Below are 22,307 nucleotides of genomic sequence, written 5' to 3'. Positions count from 1 at the left end.
CCGCCTTCTACTCTCCTCCTGAGCTCCTGGATGAAGGCACAAAACAGATATTACAAGTAGTCTTATCTGTTAAAGAACTTTACATAATTTTAATACAGCCCATCTAATTGCCAAGGCCTGACTGGCTGCCCTTCCCCCAGTAAAGGTAAAGATAAAGGTATCCCCTGTGCAAGCACCGAGTCATGTCTGACCCTTGGGGTGACGCCCTCCAGCGTTTTCATGGCAGACTCAATACGGGGTGGTTTGCCAGTGCCTTCCCCAGTCATGACCGTTTACCCCCCCCCCCAGCAAGCTGGGTACTCATTTTAGCGACCTCTGAAGGATGGACGGCTGAGTCAACCTTGAGCCGGCTGCTGGGATTGAACTCCCAGCCTCATGGGCAAAACTTTCAGACAGCTGCCTTACTACTCTGCGCCACAAGAGGGTCTCGCCACAAGAGGCTCTCTTCCCCCAGTGCGGATAGGCAAATCCGGACAACTGCGCCAACTACGGGTACCTGTTAGGATTCTGCAGCCATATCTTAAATGACGGGTAGTTTTAAATCTTAATTAATTTTAATGGGAGAAAGTTAAGCAAGTGCTCACTTTTCTCATGGGTGTCAAAAGGGCTGGGCAGCCTCTTTATTTCATTATTGACATTTTGGCTTTTTATTTATAAGGAAATCCTAGGGGAGTCTTGCAACAACAAGGGTCCATACAATACAGTAAATAACAACTGCCGGTAAATATGTCCCTACTACTTGTCTTTTTTATTTTAAAGGGCCTCCTCCAGAGCTGCTACCAGACAACCTGTGAATAAGGATCTACCTGCAGGGCAAGGGGAGGGGAGGAATTCTAGAGAATTTTTGAGAAAGCCCATTTAGTTTGTTAAAGTAACACAGACTTTTTCTGTCACTGCATTCTTGAAAGTTCGTTTATGTTTCAGCCAATGCCTCCCATTTTATCTTGAAAAACATAAAATGCCCATCAATTTGAATTTAAAACATAGAATATTAGCTTAAAACATGGAATGTCCACCAATTTGAATGGAAAACATAGAATGCCCACCAATTTTAGCTTAAAACACAAAATGCTCACCGATTTGAACTTAAAACATGGAATGCCCACCAATTTTATCTCCAAACATGATTTTAAATAGAATACCCACCAGAATACCTGATCTTAAAACATGGAATGCCCACTAATTTTACCTCAAAACATGATTTTAAATAGAATACCCACCAGAATACCTGATCTTAAAACATGGAATGCCCACCAATTTTACCTCAAAACATGATTTTAAATAGAATACCCACCAGAATACCTGATCTTAAAACATGGAATGCCCACCAATTCGATATGCCCAGAAAATACATAAGACAAACAGAAGCAAGCATGAGAGAGAGAACATTATACAATAAGGATGGAAGTAGAAGAAGCCCGCTCTTCTCTCGGTTAGCACATGCAGTAGAGGCACTAAAACCTCTGCCTCCATCACCTGTCAATCATCCACATTCCAGGATACTAGAATGTAGGCACCAACTTAATGATGGAGCTACCGAGCAGAGCAAACTCTTGCAGTTTCACTTTGTCTATCTATAAATAAATGGGAGTAGCACTTTTTTCTCTTAATCCAAAGAGGAAAAGTCAGGGAAGGGGACTGGAATTCCCTTAATGCAGGGGTAGTCAACCTGTGGTCCTCCAGCTGTTCATGGACGACAATTCCCATGAGCCCCTGCCAGCAAATGCTTAAGGCTTAATGGACAGCCCTGCCCAGAACCCCGTTCTCCAATCCTAACTGTTTCCCAAAGTGGTGCTCATGTGTGATAAGTCCTCTGGAATGGAAGCTGCACACATACAAAGACTTGAAGGTATGCTCACCTGCCCCATTGGAATCCTGGGAGAAGCATGGACTCCTAGCCATTTTTACGCAGAAGTATCCCTCGGGGAGCTGACTTGCAGGCACATCTGCACAGTCTTGCAGCTTTAATAGCCATTAAGGGCCCGCAGCCACCAGGATTATGCAAAAGACAATAACGCAAGGCAGACATCTTGTCTGTGTACCGTGGGACTCACTGCCGCCAAACTCCCCAGCCTTTTATCCCCATCATGACCCCCCCCCCCCCATGATCCTTTTCACTTTTCTTTAGAACAGCTTTTTCCAGCCTTTTGTCTCTGGAGGTACACCTGAAGGAGGTGGCAGGTTCTCCATCTTTGGAAATTTTTAAACAGAGGCTGGATAGCCATCTGACATGGGAAAACCTGGAGACTTTGGGGGTGGACCCAGGAGTGAGTGGGATTTGGGGGAGTGGGGGACTTCAATGGGTTTGGGAGGATGCAAAAAGACTGTTTAAAAGCTTGAATATCCATGAAGTTCCCAAGGTGACCTTCAACATATTTTAAACAGCAGTACAGAACAATACCATCAAAGGAATTGCAGATCAGCAACTCCGGCACCAAGTATCAAAATGGCTTCGTAACTGACTCCCAAAGCCAAGACAAACACTAAATTCTGAGTCAAAAAGGCCTGACGCTCCCAAGTCCCACCTAACCGGCAACGCCTTTAACCAGCCATTGGAAAATAAAAAGGAAACTGAGCTTGACAGGACTCTTGCAGGAAGGAATCTGAGAAAGAGGGTGCCACTGCAGAAAAGCCCCTGCTCCTTTTCACCAAAAGTCCAGGCTTTGAACACAGACACCTCAGATGATGGTTGGGAAGCAGAGCTGTGGACATGCCCACCCAGGGCCCCTCCCCTTCCCACCCCCTCCAGGTCCGTCACTGGCCATTTTGGAAGGGTGGGTGGGTTGACATGACCATATATACTCATGCCACCTGATAAATGTTTGACAAATTGAAAAAATATATTGTTGTTGTTGTTAGGTGCGAAGCCGTTTCCGACCCATCGCGACCCCATGGACAACGAACCTCCAGGCCTTCTTGTCCTCTGCTCTTCCCCGGAGTCCATTTAATTATATATTAATAATTAATCAACTCCCACCCATTTGGGAAACCCTTCCAGGGCCCTCGAGAAACCTTGGTTGAGAAAGCCTGCTCCAGAGGAACCTACTGGCCACTCTACCCGACAGGATGCTGGACCAGGAAGACCACTGGTCTGATCCAGCAGGGCTGTTCATATGTTCTTTCGTTTGGGTATCCCTGACCTCTAAACTAGCATATTTTCACAATGAGGCTTATCAAAATTTTAAATCCGCTTGCAAGAATGTTCCACACACCCAGAGTAGGGGTGGAGTTTGAGGCTGGCATCTGGAGGCTGGTATCTCTATTTGATTGGCACAAAAACGTAATACGATATTTTCAGAAATCAGCCTTTTAAATGAATTGCAAGCCCTCAGTGTTGTTATGGTGCAATCCAATAAATAATAATAAATTATCACGGGCATAGGGGAGGGGGGGTCATATAGAACAGGGGTAGTCAACCTGTGGTCCTCCAGATGTTCATGGACTGCAATTCCCATTAGCCCCTGCCAGCAAACACTGGCAGGGGCTCATGGGAATTGTAGTCCATGGACATCTGGAGGATCACTGGTTGACTACCCCTGATATAGAATCATAGAATCATAGAATCACAGAATCATAGAGTTGGAAGGGGCCATACAGGCCATCTAGTCCAACCCCCTGCTCAACGCAGGATCAGCCCAAAGCATCCTAAAGCATCCAAGAAAAGCGTGTATCCAACGTTTGCTTGAAGACTGCCAGTGAGGGGGAGCTCACCACCTCCTTAGGTAGCCTATTCCACTGCTGAACTACTCTGACTGTGAACATTTATTTCCTGATATCTAGCCTATATCGTTGTACTTGTAGTTTAAACCCATTACTGCATGTCCTTTCCTCTGCAGCCAACAGAAACAGCATCCTGCCCTCCTCCAAGTGACAACCTTTAAAATACTTAAAGAGGGCTATCATGTCCCCTCTCAGCCTCCTTTTCTCCAGGCTGAACATTCCCAGGTCCCTCAACCTATCTTCATAGGGCTTGGTCCCTTGGTTTCCTGCAGTTTTCTTCTGGATTCCCTATTCCTTTGCAATATATTCTCCTCCTTTGATGGAATGCATGTCCGTGTAGAGGAGATAAAGCTGTGGAATTGGCTCTTATCCTGCAGAGCGATGCTCACGCGAGAGCCATTGCTTCCTTTTTTTAAACCTGCTTATGTAATGCCATTAGAGAGGTTTCGAATAAAAGCAAACACACTTTTCGGCAGGTTAGATCAAACGGCCATTTCCCCCCGGCTTCTCCCTGCCCTCTCCGGAGAGCCCCAAACAGCTGGCAGAACGAGGAGGATATTAACGGCTAGAGTCAAACGCTCATTAATGCCAGCAAAGGGGCACTCGAGAGCGGTCCACAGAGAGAAATGTATTATCTATGGCAATTCTCAGTGTGCTGTTCTGTTGGGAGTTGTAAAAACAGCATAAGTTCTGTAGCTCAACCCCTGCGTGGCCTTCGGGAGCTTAGGAAATGAGATGCGTATCCAGCTAGGGATTCGTCAAAGCTGCTGTTGTTGAGGACTTTCCTAGATCAAGGCCAAACTGTGGCTCTCCAGAGGTCCATGGACTACAATTCCCATGAGCCCCTGCCAGGTACTGGCAGGGGCTCATGGGAATTGTGGTCCTTGGACCTCTGGAGAGCCACAGTTTGGCACCTCTAGAGCTCCATTCCAAAGGACTCGTTCTTATACTGTTTTGCGATTTGGTACATCTTGTCGGAAGAGCCTCTTGTGGCGCAGAGTGGTAAGGCAGCCGTCTGAAAGCTTTGCCCATGAGGCTGGGAGTTCAATCCCAGCAGCCGGCTCAAGGTTGACTCAGCCTTCCATCCTTCCGAGGTCGGTAAAATGAGTACCCAGCTTGCTGGGGGGTAAACGGTCATGACTGGGGAAGGCACTGGCAAACCACCCCGTATTGAGTCTGCCATGAAAACGCTGGAGGGCGTCACCCCAAGGGTCAGACATGACTCGGTGCTTGCACAGGGGATACCTTTACCTTTACCTTTTTTACATCTTGTCGGGGAGGATTACTCGTTTTCAGTCTTTTTTTTTCCAGACATGGTATGCTGTAATTTTGTCTATGCATAAGTAGACAAAACTGACAGAGTCGTTTGCACATACACAAACACACTCACACAACCTTCAAAGGAATACGATGAAAATCAGCCTTTTCCTGGAAGGCATAGATCATTGATAGCGATTCTGCTGTTCTAAATAAATAGTCGTTTTTGTTTCTTTCAGGGAGAATTCCAAAACAACAGCGTTCCCTGCGGATCCTCCAGATTTTCAGATCAGAATGGGGAGGCACCTATTGGCTAGCGTCTGTACCATAATATCCAGTAATTCCCAGAGCAACATTTTGACTGAGAAGGAGCGCTCCAAATAAATGTTCTGCTTGCGAAGGACCCCCATGCCATATTCACCCTCCTGACCCACCCGGGGTTGTTGGTTTAGAGGTTCAACAGGTCCCCAGGTCCTTTACCCACTCCTTGACTCCACATTCCTGTTTCCTTTCTGTACGGTCCCTCTTCCCCTTCCATCCCACACTTTATCACCATTGGAGACAATCCCCCCGTAGAGCGTTCTCCCTTATCTATCGCAGTCCTTGGTTCACATGGTAAAGGTTGGAAATTTACTGCCAGGAAAGGCAGTAAAGTGTCTCCTGAATTCCCACCTTTTACATCAAAAGCCTTTTTTGTGCTCTGAGCCACAGCCCCACCTCAAAGAACAGCTCCCGGTTATACCTCTGGTAGCAACTCTGTTGGCTGTGCCCACATTTTACATGTAAAGATATAGGCTTAAGGACAGGAGGCTATCAGAGAATTGTCATGGCTGAAATGGCTCCTTGGGGTAATTTCCTCTGGCCCATCGGAGCAGGGTTGCTTTGTTTTTGCCCACAGGGAAATGCTGACGTTTCCTAACAAACATATGCTGGACGATAGGCTGAAATCTAAGGAAGCAACGTATCTCAGAAAAACCTCCGGGCAATCAACGGTAGGCATGAATGTGCTTCCTTTTGCCCTCTGGCCTCGATCAGAACAGATGTGCCTTGATGCAGGACGGGGAGATTAGATCAAACAAAGCTATAGTCCAATTTGGTTTTTAAAACTCCACAAGGGGAGAGGGAGGGAGCATTAGAGAGATTTGGCCTTCTAAGTAGGTTAAATTCCCACAAATAGCATTCATCCTGCGGGAACTCAAAAGCCACGGTATTCCCTTTATTTAAACCCTTGGCTTCCCCCGTGGATGATCTTAGGTTTTTTAAACAAATAACAATAACCTGGTAGGATTTCTCAGTATTTTCCACAAAACAGTTTGGTGGGAAAGCCAAAGGATGAGATTGAGCTCTAGAAACAAAAGAACGACCGTTTGCAGAGGTTCTTGAAAAGAAGGAATGATTGTTAAATCAACTTCAGGTCCGAGAGAGAGAGACAGACCATAAATAAAGCCTTTACTTCCATAAACAATGGGCTGTTGATCTACTCAAGAACTGTAGCATGCATGATTCAACAGCATATATAAAGAATATCCTGCAGGGGGCATAGGAGGAGATGTGCAGTTAGCATAGTTAGATTAGGAACTTCCTGATATTTTTCAAAGAATCTCCTCCAGTGTCCCAGGTGGCTCAACTGGAGGCTTCCTGCTCATCTGAGCACACTTCCTTCCTCTTTTCCCTCAGGTGAAGAACAACATTATCACGCCATCCAGCCCCTCCTCACCTTTTTGCTGTCTCACTTTTGTTTGGGGCCTTTTTGCGCTTCTCATCCTCCATAACTGCTGCTGGAAATGGCGGAAGAGAACAACACATTTTACACATGACTCTCTTCCACCTGTCAATCAATCCAGGCAGCCAATCCCCTTTCTCCATGTTTTAAAAGTCCCGTGATGCCCACTAATTTTTTTTTAATTCATAGTTCTCCGTTTGAACGTCTATGCATATAATCATAGATGTATAGTGCTTTCTGAATAGCACCCCTTATGGAATCACGAGTCTTTTGATACATTTAAATATTAATCTCGTTCCTGATTTTGGGGAGGGGGGACTTTAGGGAGGCACGCTTTGTGTTACAACTTTGGAAAATAATTTTATTTCTGGAATCACCTGCACTCTTGTCTGCCTATTTGTTGCTCCAGGCAGTTCGCCTTAAAAAAAAATCCTATCCCCGGAAGAAGGGAGAGGGAGGCGGGTGTGAGGACGGGACATTGGAGGCGGAGATAGCACTTCTTCACCTCCATACATTTCTTTTGCTGCTGGCCTGCTGGTTGTCCTCTTTTTAGGTTGATGAATCCAGTTTTGGGGATTCACCAACTTGCACTGTAAAATGACAGATATAGTGAGCAGTTTGCTGGCCAGACGCGGGAGGTTGGCAACATCATGCTGAGTGGCCAGAATATAGCGTCTTCAGAGGGTAAGTATGACGCTAAATGTATGGTGTGCAGAACAGCCCTCTCTCTCTCTCGCCTCTCTCTTTACAAAGTAGTTTCTCTTAGCTCAATAAAGCCTGATTACTAAATGTTTAGTTCCATCTATCATATTTCCATAGCCACTTATGGCTGTGAAATTTGGACAATGAAAAATCAGACAAGAGAAGAATTGATTCGTTTGAACTCTGGTGTTGGAGAAGGCTTCTGCGGGTTCCGTGGACCACAGAGTTCAAAAACAAGGAAATACTACAGCGCGTAAAGTCTGATATATCACTGGTAGGCAAAATCACAAAACTCCGGCTCACTTACTTTGGCTATTTCATGCAATCCTACTCAATGTAGAGAGCAGTTATGCTAGGCTTGGTCGGTGGTAAAAAGAAACCAGGCTGACAAAGAACACGGTGGCTAGACACAATCAAAATGGAAGCTAAAAGGTAAAGGTAAAGGTATCCCCTGTGCAAGCACCGGGTCATGTCTGACCCTTGGGGTGATGCCCTCTAGTGTTTTCATGGCAGACTCAATACCGGGTGGTTTGCCAGTGCCTTCCCCAGTCATTACCGTTTACCCCCCAGCAAGCTGGGTACTCATTTTACCGACCTCGGAAGGATGGAAGGCTGAGTCGACCTTGAGCCGGCTGTTGGGATCGAACTCCCAACCTCATGGGCAAAGCTTTCAGACGGATGCCTTACCACTCTGCGCCACAAGAAGCTAGCCAGAGCATTATTCAACTAAAAGAAATGGTTCCAGATCAAAAAATCGTGGCAACAGTTAAGCCATAGGATTGTCAAGAGTTGGACTCGACTGAATGGCTAACATAAGAAATTGAAACACTGAAACACAAATGAATTAAATAAATAAATCACCACCATTCTTTAAGCAGCTGGTGCTGAACAATCTTGCATACGTAAACACTGCCACCATGGACATCTGCCTCAGGGGTCAATCATCTAATGACTTGAATTAACTTATTTAAAGCCTACATGTCCCATCTTTCAACTATACAATACATCCAGCTTCCAACTCCTTTAAATAGTCCATGAATTAATTTAAATATAAACCTGCTGGCCCAGTTGAAAGCCAGTGGGGTATCGTGGTTAAAGCATCAGACATTTGGGAGACCCGGGTTCAAATCCTCCCTCTGTCATGGAAGCTAGCTGGGTGGCTCTGGGACAGAGATGCAATCCCTGCCTGACCTATCAGATAGTTGGGTCTTGCAAGGATAAAATGAAAAAGGGGGAGAAAGTCGCTGCCAGGCATTTTGGGGGAAAGGAGCGTGGGATAACCATTGAAATAAATAAATAAATAAATAAATAAATAAATAAATAAATAAATAAATAAATAAATAAATGTGCATGGACAGACCAACAGAAGAAGAGCTGGTTTTATACCCCACTTTTCACTACCCAAGGGTATCTCCAAGTGTCACCTTCCCTTCCTCTCCCCACAACGGACACCCTGTGGGATAGGTGGAGCTGAGCGAGCTCTGAGAGAACTGGGCCTGTCCCAAGGTCATCCAGTGCCATCAAGTCACAACTGACTTAGAGCAATCTCGGCAAGAGGTTTTCAAGGGAAGCGAGAAGCCGGGGTGTTTGGCCATTGTCTTCCTCTGCAGAGTCTTCCTTGGTGGTCTCTCTTCCAAGTACCGATCCTGCTTAGCTTAGACTTATGGCGACCCCAGCAAGGGGCTTTCAAGGCTGAAGCAGAGGTGGTTGGCCATTGCCTTCCTCTTCAGGATTTTCCTTGGTGGTCTCTCTTCAAAATACTGACCCTTCTTAGCTTCCAAGGTCTGACCAGGCTACGCCATGCTGCTTTCCCTCCTCTTCAGATTTGACCTTTTCATAATTAAGCTACAGTTCTTCAAGGGCATCCCCTCCATATATAACTGAGCCCAGACTCAGCAGGAGTACAGACACCATCATCCCCACCACCCATTCTGCTTGACGAATACTAGGTCATTCCAAAGTTTCCATCTTCTCTGACCAACAAAACTGGATCCCACGAAATAGATATCCCGGGTCCTGTTTTGAGCTTTCTGTTCCCTGGGCCTAACTGGGCATAGGCTGTTTACCAAGCTAACTGGGTCACTGCATTACTTGGAGCTGATCCCAGAGAGGCCGTGCCCTTGTTTCTCCCCGACCAGCCATGCCTGGATTCCCCACCCCCCTACTGAGTCAAAGCAGCTGCAAGGAGCAGATCAGGTTTTGATTAGGGGGAAAAAATATTCAGTCAAAAGGGATTTATTTCTAATGCAAAACAGCTTGCGGGGATTGTTGGTTGCGGGAGGGTGTCTTAGGTTAAGCCGCAGCGCAGGCGGTCACAGTAGAAGTTTTGCCCCCACTTGAAGAAGAAGAAGAGTTGGTTCTTATATGCCGCTTTTCCCTACCCGAAGGAGACTCAAAGCGGCTTACAGTTGCCTTCTCATTCCTCTTGGATTTCTGACACCCCGGCTTGACAACTGCCCTTCCATTTCTTGTAGAGATCTAACTGGAGAGAAGGAGGCCTTCAAGTAAGGTCGCCAGCTCTGGGGTTGCCAGCCTGGAGGCTTTGGGGGTGGAGCCAGGAGTGGGAGAGATTTGGGGCTGGGAGGGACCTCAATGGAGTATATTGCTACGGAGTCCCCCCTCCAAAGCAGCCATTTTCTCCAGGGGAACTGGTCTCTTTAGTCTGGAGATGAGCTCTCATTCCAAGGGATCTCCAGGTCCCACCTAGGGTTGCCAGCTCTGGGTTGGGAAATACCTGGAGACTTTGGGGGGGGGGGTGAAGCTGGGAGTGGGTGAGATTTATGGTGGGGAGGGACCTCAGTGGAGTAGACTGATATTTGAAATGTTGAATTCCCAGCTTCTGTCTTTAGCCTCCAGCTACCTTTCTTGTTCATTGTAACTGTGTACTTGATGTAGGTTCCTTCTCCTTCCATTGTCACCACCATTGTACTTATGATGCATTTTCAACATGCTTGTGTAAGTTCTTGTTCTTTTCTGTCTGAATTGTGACCACCTGCCACGGTTCTTAAAAATAATATGCACTCATTCTGTTTCACCATTAAATGCTCCAAGAAAATGCACCCGTGTTCAGAAGGAAGCACGGATGCGGGGGAAAAATGTTGTATGTTAGGGGATTGTGAACCAACTTATGTGGTGGATATGAACGTTTAGCTAAAATGTTGCATTTTAATTTTATGGTTATAGAAGTATTCCTCACGAAGGCTCAGATTGAAATCGACTTTATCCAGAAGTCACTTGATTTGATTCTGGACTTTATGTTTTGGTAATACTGTTCTTGATAAAGAGCTATCTCAGCCAGATTTGATTTTTGACTTCATATTTCAGAAATAGTGAGATACTGAACTCCCCCTTGCTGGTGTTCCTTAAGCAGTAACTGGACAGATACTTGTCAAGGATACTTTAGGCCAGGCTTTCGCAACCAAGGTTTCATGAAACCTTGGGGTTTCTTAACAGCCCTGGAAGGGTTCCCCAAATGTGTGGGAGTTAATTAATTTTGCATATATTTTTAAAATTTGTTAAACATTTGTTAAACATTTATATGACCATATAATAGAGCCTCTTGTGGCGCAGAGTGGTAAGGCAGCAGACATGCAGCTCTATCCATGAGGCTGGGAGTTCAATCCCAGCAGCCGGCTCAAGCTTGACTCAGCCTTCCATCCTTCCGAGGTCAGTAAAATGAGTACCCAGCTTGCTGGGGGGTAAACGGTAATGACTGGGGAAGGCACTGGCAAACCACCCCATACTGAGTCTGCCATGAAAACGCTGGAGGGCGTCACCCCAAGGGTCAGACATGACCCAGTGCTTGCACAGGGGATACCTTTACCTTTACCTTATGACCATATATGGTCATGTCGATCTGTTTCCCTCTCCCAAAATGGCCAATGATGGGCCTGGAGGAGGTGGGAAGGGGAGGAGCCCTGAGTGGGCATGTAAACAGCTATGCTTTCTGATCATATTCTGCACAATTGCACCACTTTGGGGGTTTCTTGAAGCCTGAAGCATACTCCAGGGGTTTCTCAATGGTAAAAAAAAGTCAAGAAAGGCTGCTTTAGGCTGGACCTGCGTAGAGCAGGGGGTTGCACTAGATGGCCTGCATGGCCCCTTCCAACTCTATGATTCTGTTCTATGATTCCAAATATTTTTCTTAGCCAGGATTTCCTCCTTTGTGAAGTATTTTAAACAAATTGGATTAATAAGAGACAAGGTTGTACTCCATATAACTTCATGTAAAAATTAACTTTGTTTTTGCCTCAAACTTTTCTTTTTGATCTTTCCCTTTGGCCTCTGGCTCGACAGCTCAGTTAGCCTGAGAGAAAATGGGCCTGCTCCTTTCTGAGGAGGTAGTTGTGGGGGACCCTTTCTTTGTTTGTTTTTTTAAATAGCTTTTTATTATTTTGAATAAACAGAATGAAAACATAAAGTACCTTTGAGTAGAACTTATAAACAAGAGATGAATAATTTCCACATTAAATTTCATAGTACATTATACATTAACATCTGTACCCAGCATTTGCTTTCTCCATGTTCCACTATTAATGTTCTTAATTGTTGTTTTGCAATGGCCATTATAATATACAAAAAGTCAGGGAACATAGAAGAAGAAGAAGAAGAAGAAGAAGAAGAAGAAGAAGAAGAAGAAGAAGAAGAAGAAGAAGAAGAAGAAGAGAGTTGGCACTTATATACTGTTTTTCTCTACCCAAAGGAGTCTCAAAGTGGCTTACAGTCGCCTTCCCATTCCTCTCCCCACAACAGACACCCTGTGAGGTGGGTGAGGCTGAGAGAGCCCTGATATTACTGCTCGGTCAGAACAGCTTCATCAGTGCTGAGGCGAGCCCAAGGTCACCCAGCTGGCTGCATGCGGAGGAGAAGCGTGGAATCAAACCTGGCTCGCAAGTCTGCACTCCTAACCACTACACCAAGCTGGGGAAAAACTACACCAATCTAGGGGAAAACTCTCAGTGATCATTAAATTCTTCTAATGGCCTTCAATTTACTAGATTAGTTAATTTTGCCATTGTGGGAGTTATGTATTGTTATTTGGTGATGCATGGGTTGATTCCGGAACCTGGGAAGTTCCAGAGTGAGGGGAAATAAGGCAGGGAAACCAGCCTATATAAGGCCAGGTGCATACTGATATAGTTGCCAGTTGCTGAGAATGATTGAGAGTGTAAATAAAGACTGGTTGTTCTGTTTGAGATTGGTTCTTAGAACACAACAGTGGCCAATTCTCTGATCTTATCCAACCATCTGTCCACTCCAGGTAATTCCTGCTGTTTCCATCTTGGCGTGACAGAAAGCCTGGCTTCTGCCGTCGCATGGAAGAAAAATTATTTGGCCTTTTAAGGCAAATTGGGAGGAAAAGCACTGAACAACATAAATTTGGGGTCTCGAAGGAACTTAACTCTGGTCTGGGGGGACCCTTTGGAGCTGCCCAGAGACCCCCTCCCAGACCCCCGCAGGAGGCCTTCCCGGCACCTACTTGAAGAAGTCTTCCTTACAGTAGACACTTCCGGCTCTGGAGAAGCAGCGGTCAGCCAGCTGCATTTGGCAGTCGGCACACTTGAGGCAGGAGCTGTGCCAGTGGCGGTCGAGGACTTTCAGGATGAACTTATCCAAGATGTGCTGGTTGCAGCCGGCGCATTGGGGGATCTCTGGCAGAGGGAGAGAAAGAACAAGCCTGTCAGCAAAAGCACAAAGCACAAAAAAAAAAAAAAACCCTCTGCGGAACAAGAAAAGGCGGCAAGGAGCAAGCAAACGGGACCCAAAAGGGGACGAGAACGAATGACACGGTCAGCAAAAGGGCAGACCAGGAACGGCCCTCTGCAGAACAAGAAAAGGCGGCAAGGAGCTAGTCAACAGACACCAAATGGCAACCCCCAGCTGTGGTTTTGGGATTTTCCAGGCAATGCTAGGCTCGATGCACTAGAGCAGGGGTAGTCAACCTGTGGTCCTCCAGATGTCCATGGACTACAATTCCCAGGAGCCCCTGCCAGCAAACGCTGGCAGGGGCTCATGGGAATTGTAGTCCATGGACATCTGGAGGACCACAGGTTGACTACCCCTGCACTAGAGGAAGCACCCAAGCGAAGGAAGGTGTCACTTTGTTCTGGGGGTTATGCAATGCCGCCTGCATTGACCATGTAATTTTGCCAGCCTGCCACTTATGCTTGTCGCAGGAGAGTCGCCATGCGGCTTGAGGCAGCCAATGGTTGGTCAGCTCTGGCACAGAATCCCAGCTCGGGGTTGAGCCCGGGACTCTGTTTCCATAATCTCCAGGAATCTACATCTCCTCCTGAACCGAGGCATCCCTGCTCCCAAAAGACCCTTGAAAGGGCCGTTCAAATGAAGAATTTCCCGGGCTGTTCCCTTTTAGGCTCCAGGCGGAAGAATCATGGGTTTAAACATCTTGGGGGGGGACGGGACTCCTTGATGTCAACAATAAGAATTCAGTCACTCATCTTCCACTCCTTCCCTGTAGCCTGAAACTTCTCCATTTATCCTAATGGAGCATCAAGGATCTACTTGGCAGGATGATGGAAGAGGAAGGGGAATGGGGTGGAGAGCTATTCTACCCATTACACAGAACGAGGTGGCACATGAGAGATAATTCTTTTAATGGCAATATTCTTAGTTCATTTCATTCTACATTCATTTCATTTCCTCCCTCCCCCCCCCCCAAACATAGATTAAGCTAACTGGAAAAAAAATAAAGCTGATTTACAAAGGTTAAACATACGAACCCAAGAATAAGTCCAGCTAAATTAATATATTTGGGCTCAAATGTCACTAACTTCTAGCAAAGAAGAAGAAGACCTGTTTTTGTATTCCCCACTTTTCACTGCCCGAAGGAGTCCCAAAGCAATTTACAAATCCCTTTCTCTTCCTCTCCCCACAACAGACACCCTATGAGGTAGATGGGGCTGAGAGAGCTCTAAGAGAACTGCTTTGCAAGAACAGTATACTGGCAGTGTTTTGCTGTGCCGGTCCTTGAAATAAGACATTCAAAATGGACATGACAGTTGCTTTTCTTTTTTCCCCCCTGAGAACCAGCCTGGTGCAGTGGTTATGAGCAGCAGCCTCTAATCTGGAGAACCGGATTTGAGTTCCCACTCCTCCTCCACATACAGCCAGCTGGGTCACCATGGGCTAGTCACAGTTCTCTCAGAGCTCTCTCAGCCTCACTTATCTCTCAGGGTGTCTGTTGTGGGGTGAGTAAGGGAAGGCAATCGGAAACCGCTTTGAGACTCCATTGGGCAGTAAACAGCGGGGTACAAAACCCACCAGTTCTACTAGGGTCAAAACATGGTGGATCGTGGCTGGGCCACTGTTGATCCCAGGGGGTCTGAGAATTTGTACCAATAAGCACCCTTGCCCTAGTTAGAATGAGCCAATGTTCTACCTGAGGAAGAGTTCTGTATAGCTCAGAAAACTACATATACAAAAGCCGATCTCTTTAAAGAAGAAGAAGAAGAAGAAGAAGAAGAAGAAGAAGAAGAAGAAGAAGAAGAAGAAGAAGAAGAAGAAGAGTTGGTTCTTATATGCTGCTTTTCTCTACCCGAAGGAGTCTCAAAGCGGATTACAATCGCCTTCCCTTTCCTCTCCCCACAACAGACACCCTATAAAGATAGCATCTTGCTTATATTTCATATAATTTAGAGGTCTGGTCTCTAGTTGACCAGGGTTAGTCATTATTAACAATGTTCTAAAAACTCTGCTTCAACTGTAGGCACCACAAGTATGCAAATAAATAAACCCAAGGTGGGTCACAAGACGTTTCTACGCGTAACACCATAAAACTACAATTTAAACCATAACAAACCCCGTATAATGCGCCGCTTCTTATATATTTCTCTGTCCATCGACCATTTTCCACATGTACATGAAGGTCTTGGGACTCCTACTGAGCACAAAGGTTAGAGAGGGGAAACCCCTTTCCCCCCCGCATAATTTTCTTCCTTCCTCTCTTGAATTCAGCCACCACAGCCAGTCTGAAATTCTGTGATCAACTTACACACAAGGTGACAACTTCTCCAATAAAGAATTAGTGGGGGAAACGGCAGAGAATGGAATGTGATTGAAAGCCACGAAATCTAGTCCTCCGCAGCTAGAAGGAATATTTTTTTCCAATTCAAAATTGTATTTAACCCCACAACCACAGAGTTTTGCAATCAGACTTAGCAATTTAAATAGGGTCGGCAGAAGTAAATAGTAACACAGCCGATCGATGATACGGAACAAGCGTGTCAGGGCTAGGCAGGGAAGAGAGATGCTAAAACAAACAATGCAAAATGGCGATAGGCAGGCATTGATTTTCCAAGGGGCTATTGGAAAGGGAGAAACCAAAGGGAATTTGATAGATTGGAAGGGTCACTGAGACCAGCTCTTTACCCTCTCCCCAGCTCATTTCTAAATCTTTAGCAATCAATGAAAGAGAACTTCTTGGTTTGGTTGGAGGGGTTTTTTTTTTGGCTGCAGCTATGTAGGTGGAAACAGCGTGGTGTAGTGGTTAAAGCAGGCATTCTCAGCCAGGGTTTCATGAAACCCTGTGGTTTCTTGATAGCTCTGGAAGGGTTTCCTGAATGGCTGAGAGTTAACTTTTTTTTTATATTTGTTAAATATTTATCGGGTGATATAACTATATATGGTCATCTCGACCCCCCTCCCCTCCCAAGATGGCCAATGATAGGTCTGGACGGGGTGGGAAGGGGAGGGATCTGGGTGGGCCTGTACACAGCTGGGCCTCCCAACTATATTCTGCACAATTGCACAACTTCTGTGGTCTCTCAAAGGCTGAAGAACGTTTCAAGAGGTTCTCAACAGTAAAAAGGTTGAGTGATGGACTCTGATGTGGAGACCCAGGTTTGCTTCCCCACTCCTCCGCATGCAGCCAGCTGGGTAGCCTTGGGCCAGACATTGTTCTCTTAGAGCTGTTCTAACAGAACAGTTCTCTCAGAACTCTCTTATCCCCATCTACCCCAGGGAGTGTCTGTTGTGAGGAAAGGAAGATAATGTTGTTTGTAAGCCGCTTTGGGATTCCTTCAGGTAATGAAAAGTGGAGTATAAAAAACAGTATTTCTTTCTTCTTCTTTACAAGCAAAAATTGAGGCACTCAGAAACCTCTAAAAGCAAACATCTAGATAGCTGATTTTAGTTGAGCTTTTCATGTTCTACGACTGTCATAGAACAATGCTCTGGGATCCAAACATAGCCTGCAAGATACTTATCCCTATTTTAGAGTATGTATTCTTTGTTCTACAGTCACACAAGTTCTTAGAACATCTGATTAAACTGAAGGCTGCAGGGGGAGGGGAATGCCAGTTAGTAGGATTGCCAGCTCTGGGTTGGGAAATACTTGGAGACTTTGGGAGTGGGCGGGATTTGGTGTCATGATGCAGAGGTAGGGTCGCCAGTTCTGGATTGGGGTTGGAGACTTTGTGGGTGGAGCTGGGAGTGGGCGGGGTTTGGTGTGGGGAGGGACCTCAGTGAAGTATAATGTGATGGATTCCACCCTCCAAAGCAACCATTTTCTCCAGAGGGATCACTTTAGCCTGGAGATGAGTCTGGGGATTCCAGAGGATCTCCAGGTAGCTCTTATTTTGCCAGCCTCCTATCAACATCACACCCTCCAACCTCAAGGGTCTCTCTCCTTCTTGCGATGACCCTGACCAGCTGGTTCTATTGCTTTGGAAAACAGCCTGCTCAGCCACAGAGGGACTTTGTTAGATATGTACAAGCAGAAGACCACAAGGAATTGCATCACGTTTCCCCTTTGCCACAGTTTCCTTTTTCCCTTCCTTGAAAGCACCCATTACAGATCCGCCCAAACCACTGGGCCTCAATGTTCCTAGTATTCTACTATCTATCTCCTTCTCTCCTTCCCACTCACCAGCTTCCCTCCCCCTGGCAACCTCTGTCTGGTGAAGCAACAACAACAACAACAACAACAACAACAACAATAATGGCACAGGTGTGTAGTATCAGCCGCCAGGCCCGATTGCATTGTAGGGATCCTTCATGTTCCACTTTATCCCCTTTCCTACTGTGTCCTCTGTTCTTCCTCCTGGAAACTACTATATCCTCTCACCTTTGCTTGATTCTTTCTTTCCTCCCCCCCCCCCTTTTCCTCCCCCCTATTTTAATTAATATTTATTATTTATTTGCCTCATTTATACCCCCATTTTCTCCACAAGAGGGACACAGAGGGGCTCACATAATTCTCCTCTATTTTATCCTCAGGACAACCCTGCGAGGTAAATTAGCTTGAGAGGTTGTCACTGCCCCAAATTCACCCTGTGAGCTTCCACAGCGGAGTGATGATGCAAGTCTAGGTCTCCCACACCCTTGTCTGAAACTCTAATGACTCCACTACTCTGGCTTCTGTAGCATGGCTGATGTTGGGGGATAGGAAGCAGCCAGGCCTGGGTTTACCTCACAAGATTTGCCTCAGTTTGCCTCACGAGATTTAAGTATCCTCAAACCTGACCATGTTGAGAATGAGATACATTAAGGGAAAATTGTGCCATAAAGTATAACGTTTGACCCAATTTTATCTGAGCTTACCCAAGTCACGTATTCTTAAAGTACTCAACAGGCGTTCCTTCCCCTGATGTTGTCTCCTGGCTCTGGGATCCAGAGATTTAGTGCCTCTGAATATGGAAATTCCTCATAGTTACCATGGCCCGTAGCCGCTGATAGATCTATCTTCCACGAATGTGTCTAATCCCTGTTTATTTCTGTTTATTCCTGTGGCCATCACTACATCCTCTGGCAGCAAATTCCACATTTTAATCTTATTTGAGGAAATATCCTGCCCTGAAGAAGGTTTTTGCTTTTTTTGTTTTTGTCATTTGAAAGGAAACATCTGTCATATATTTATTTGTCTAAAACAGATCTGGAAAACATTTTAAACTTTTTACTGTAATGGCGGAATATGCAAGTCACCCTAATCAGTTTGATTCATTGAACATCCTGATGCATTATTCAGGTATATGTCACATTACAATAAGCTAAGAGAGCTACCGAAATGGGGTCTTAGTTCATCATGCTGAATGCGCATCAAACTCATGACACATCATCTTCATAGAGCCATGAAACTGATGCATTATTCCTAAGGTTACCCGTTTGCTGACTACAATCTTCACCTTCCTCAATATCATTTTCGCTTCTTTGGATGTTAAAAAAAAACAAAAAGAACATTATCAAGCCACAATAGGGCTTTGCTCCTTTTCCACCAGATGGGAAATATTAATCCCCAACCATTGAGGTAGAAGGAAGAGGACAGGACAGATACACAGAGGATGGGTTTCTCACTGGCTGCTTAGACATGGTGAATAAAGGGAACCTCCACATTCAGAGGCAGTCAACCTCTGGATCCCAGAGTCAGAAGGCCACATCATATAGCCCTGACCTGGGTGTAAACTGCACGGAGCTTTTATTCCAATCCCAGGTTGATTCAGTCCCTGCCGTCTACACAGAATGCGATTTCCGTTTTGATTTTGGGCAAGTTAAATTTTCCTTCTGCAGCAAGAAGGATTGATCCGGAGTGACCCTACCTTTATTGTGCGATATCTTAAAGTGCTTTTAATGCTCAATATTTCAAGATTCGGATTAGAGAAAGCAGGCTCCGTGGTAGAGCGTACACCTGATTGGCCAAAGATGGCCATGTGACAAGATGGAAAGCCCTCACTAATTAAATTAATGCATTGAACCTTCAGCCATATACTGGCCTTGGATTCCCGCTATGAGACAATCCCACTTAGATCTGTAGAGTTCTAAGAATCTTAGCAAGCTTCGAATATTACCAAGCATCACCAGTATTGCTAGTGTACATTCCCTTCACAGACACGACACAGGCCAGATGCATTTGCTCGTGGGATTCTTCTCGTCTTACGGCTGAAGAAGAAAAAGTGTTCTTGGCCTTTCTGTGCCTTTCGAAGGTGTCCAGGGGGCTGCACCTTTGCGATAGAATCACCTCCAGTAAATTCACGAAAAGCAAGAATGACTTTGCCCAACAACGAGTCCATTACTTTTAACGATCCCAGTTGTTAAATGTGGAGATGGAAACCAGGTCATTGATGGATACTTGATAGCTGGGACAGCAGCAGCCCTTCAAATACTTCCCTGGGCATAAGTCCAACTGCACAAAATTGCATTTTTCCTGAGCAGGCCTGCTTAGGATGGCTTCCTTTATCCCTTTATGCCACCTGCACAGACATTTCGGCTTTCACAGGAAGAATGGCTGCATTGTAATGCTTTTTTTTCTCTTTATGGATATGTGGATTTGGGAATCAGCTCTCCATCTGTTAGTAATGCAAGTCCTCCCTGCATTCTCCAGAAAACAAGAACCACAGCACTTTAAGGGGGGATCGGATGATTCTTTGCAGTCCCCCAAACAGTTTTGTCCACAGAACAAGGTTGGAGTCCAGTGGCACCTTTAAGACCAACCAAGTTTTATTCCAGATACTAGGGACAAAGCCCGTTGCAATCAGGAATGCAGTGGGTGCTAGATTTGGGGTGTGGAAGAACTCTGCAGATAGCCTGCCCATCCCCTCAAGACCTGGAAGGCTGCAGGCTGGAGGCCCCTGGGAAGGGAACCAACCAGCAGGGCAGGTCTCACAAAGCAGGGATCTGCAGCCTCTGAGCCTTGGAGGGAAGTGGAAGGAGGAGGGAGTGGTCAGGGGTGGGGGACAGAAGGCGACTGGCTGGCTCCTGGACAGACAGGCAAGCCGGTTGGAGGAGGCACTCAGGGGCAGGACAGCTGCCCTGAGTGAGTCTTAAGCACTGAGTGGCACTTAAGCCATGAGACCAGCTCCTCCTCCTAGTCTTTACCTGAAATATTAAGTGGAACAGCTAAGCCTCCATTTGCAAGCACACTTCTTCCAATACAGTGTCGTGGTTAAGAGCAACGGCCTCTAATATGGAGAACCAGGTTTGATTCCCCACTCCTCCTCCATATGCAGCCAGCTGGGGGGATGTAGGCAGGCTCCGCCCCCTCCCTGGCATAAAACCCACCAGAGAACTCACTCACATTCAAGAGAGGTATGCAAAGGAAGCAACCGGTTTCCTAGCTTGTGGCCGTGTCCATTGAAGGAAGAGAGGTAGTGCCATGGACCCCCTCTGGAGCTCCTGTGACACTTGGGGGGGGCCTGTGGACCCCAGTTTGGGAATCCCTGCTCTGTAGGATTTCCCCAAACTGGAGCTGACAACCCTAGCTCAGGCAAAATCTGTGAGACCACATAGAGACAGTGTCAAATGCGGTGAATTATCAGTAGTGCCTGGCAGAATTGGGCCAGTCATCTGGATTCGGTAGAATCTGGAATTCACTGGCTTTCCAGACACAGCAGACCACATTTCTACTGGTCAGACCCATAGACTCCTGACTGGTTGGTTGTTGAGTCTCTAAGCCAGGGGTAGTCAAACTGCAGCCCTCCAGATGTCCATGGACTACAATTCCCATGAGCCCCTTCCAGCGTTTCCTGGCAGGAGCTCATGGGAATCGTAGTCCGTGAACATCTGGAGGGCCGCAGTTTGACTACCCCAGCTCTAAGCAGTCTGACTGCAGACAGAATAGGTTATACCGATGGTGAGAGCTGGATGTTCATCTCTATTTCTGCCTATAATTCCATATAATGGAAGGTGCTGTAAAAGTCAGCCAGGTTGGGGGTGGGGAGATTACCCAGTAAAAGCAATGCCCATAAATCCTTATATACACACCTGGGAAAGGATTGATTGCTGAAGAAGCAAGTCCGCAGAGCAGGTAGGGTGTAATCTCCCAAGCAATGTTTATGCATCATGACCGTCTTTATTCCCTCTCATCTGGGTCTCCCTGCGTTCGGAGAAGATGGACGAACCGTAAACAGCCAAGGATTTGTTGCCTTTTTTATGCCACCACAAATCCTCGGGATGGCTGAGAAGGGCTTCTCAGAAGCAAGAGCGATGGAATCTATTGTATCCAAATTCAAATGAAACGGCCAAGCTGATTGGCTTATTTATTGGGGAGATTCTACAGCAAGAGGCAGGACAATGGTTTTTCAGGAGAGTGGAAGAAGGTGTGGTTGCACAATTGCCGGTGCCGTGGATGCTATGGCCTCTGATCGCGGGTTTTGCGGTGCTGTAGAGACCTGCCAAAGCTGTTCCAACAAAGGCCCAAGCAGGATAAAGGAAATGAAGGAGTGATCGAGGAAGAAATGGTTCATCTAGTCCAGTATCCTGCTTTCCACAGTGGGAAAACAGATGCCTCTGGAAAGTCCACAGAGGCCAAAGACTCCCTGGATTCTTGCCCCACAACCTGAAGAGCACTGAGATCCTCAGAACAACATCTGCCCAGGGTCCCTGGCCTGAAAGAGGTGAAGTTGGCTTCGACCAGAATCAGGGCTTTTTCAACCCTGGCCCTGGCCTGGTGGAATGAGCTCCCAGGAGATATCAGAGCCCTGTGGGACCTCAATCAATTCTTCAGGGCCTGCAAGACTTCCTTCAAGGCCATTGTTAAGCCATCGAGGCCAAAAATAACATCCACCATGGAAGCTGGCCTCACCGATAGGGGAGGAAGGAGAGAAGATTGGAGATCTTCTCCTGCCAAACTTCCCCCATCTGGCAGAACTAGAATGTTTTAATATTTTAATTTTGTATATGTTTTTAAGTTTGCAGCTCTCCCTGAGCACAGAACGGTGGGATCTAAATAAATATTATTGTCGTAGTTATTATCGTATTGTATTTTACTGTGTATATTTTATTGATTTTATTTTATTATTAGGCTTATTACCCAGCACTCCCAACCGGCTCGTGACGGGGTACAACTTGTCCCTATAAAAACCCAACAACCCCATTAAAACCCAATAAGACAATTTGGACATAACATACAATAAAATCAGATTCCTTCAACCCACTACCCCCCAAAAAAAACATC

General features: G+C 46.1%; 1 protein-coding gene across 1 annotated transcript in view; it reads right to left on the bottom strand.

Annotated features, from left to right (window-relative positions):
• Positions 1 to 22,307, bottom strand: part of LHX4 (LIM homeobox 4) — a 91,345-nt gene that overhangs the window by 36,887 nt on the left and 32,151 nt on the right. Inside the window, exon 2 of the mRNA XM_077332221.1 lies at positions 12,882 to 13,053. Within this exon, the coding sequence (XP_077188336.1) occupies positions 12,882 to 13,053 (172 nt within the window). The remainder of the gene's footprint in view (positions 1 to 12,881; positions 13,054 to 22,307) is intronic.

Source organism: Paroedura picta, chromosome 4 (genome assembly GCF_049243985.1).
Source record: "Paroedura picta isolate Pp20150507F chromosome 4, Ppicta_v3.0, whole genome shotgun sequence".
NCBI classification, from domain to species: domain Eukaryota; kingdom Metazoa; phylum Chordata; class Lepidosauria; order Squamata; family Gekkonidae; genus Paroedura; species Paroedura picta.
The sequence above is the reverse complement of the archived record's forward strand: the minus strand, read 5'-3'. Positions and strand labels throughout refer to the sequence as shown.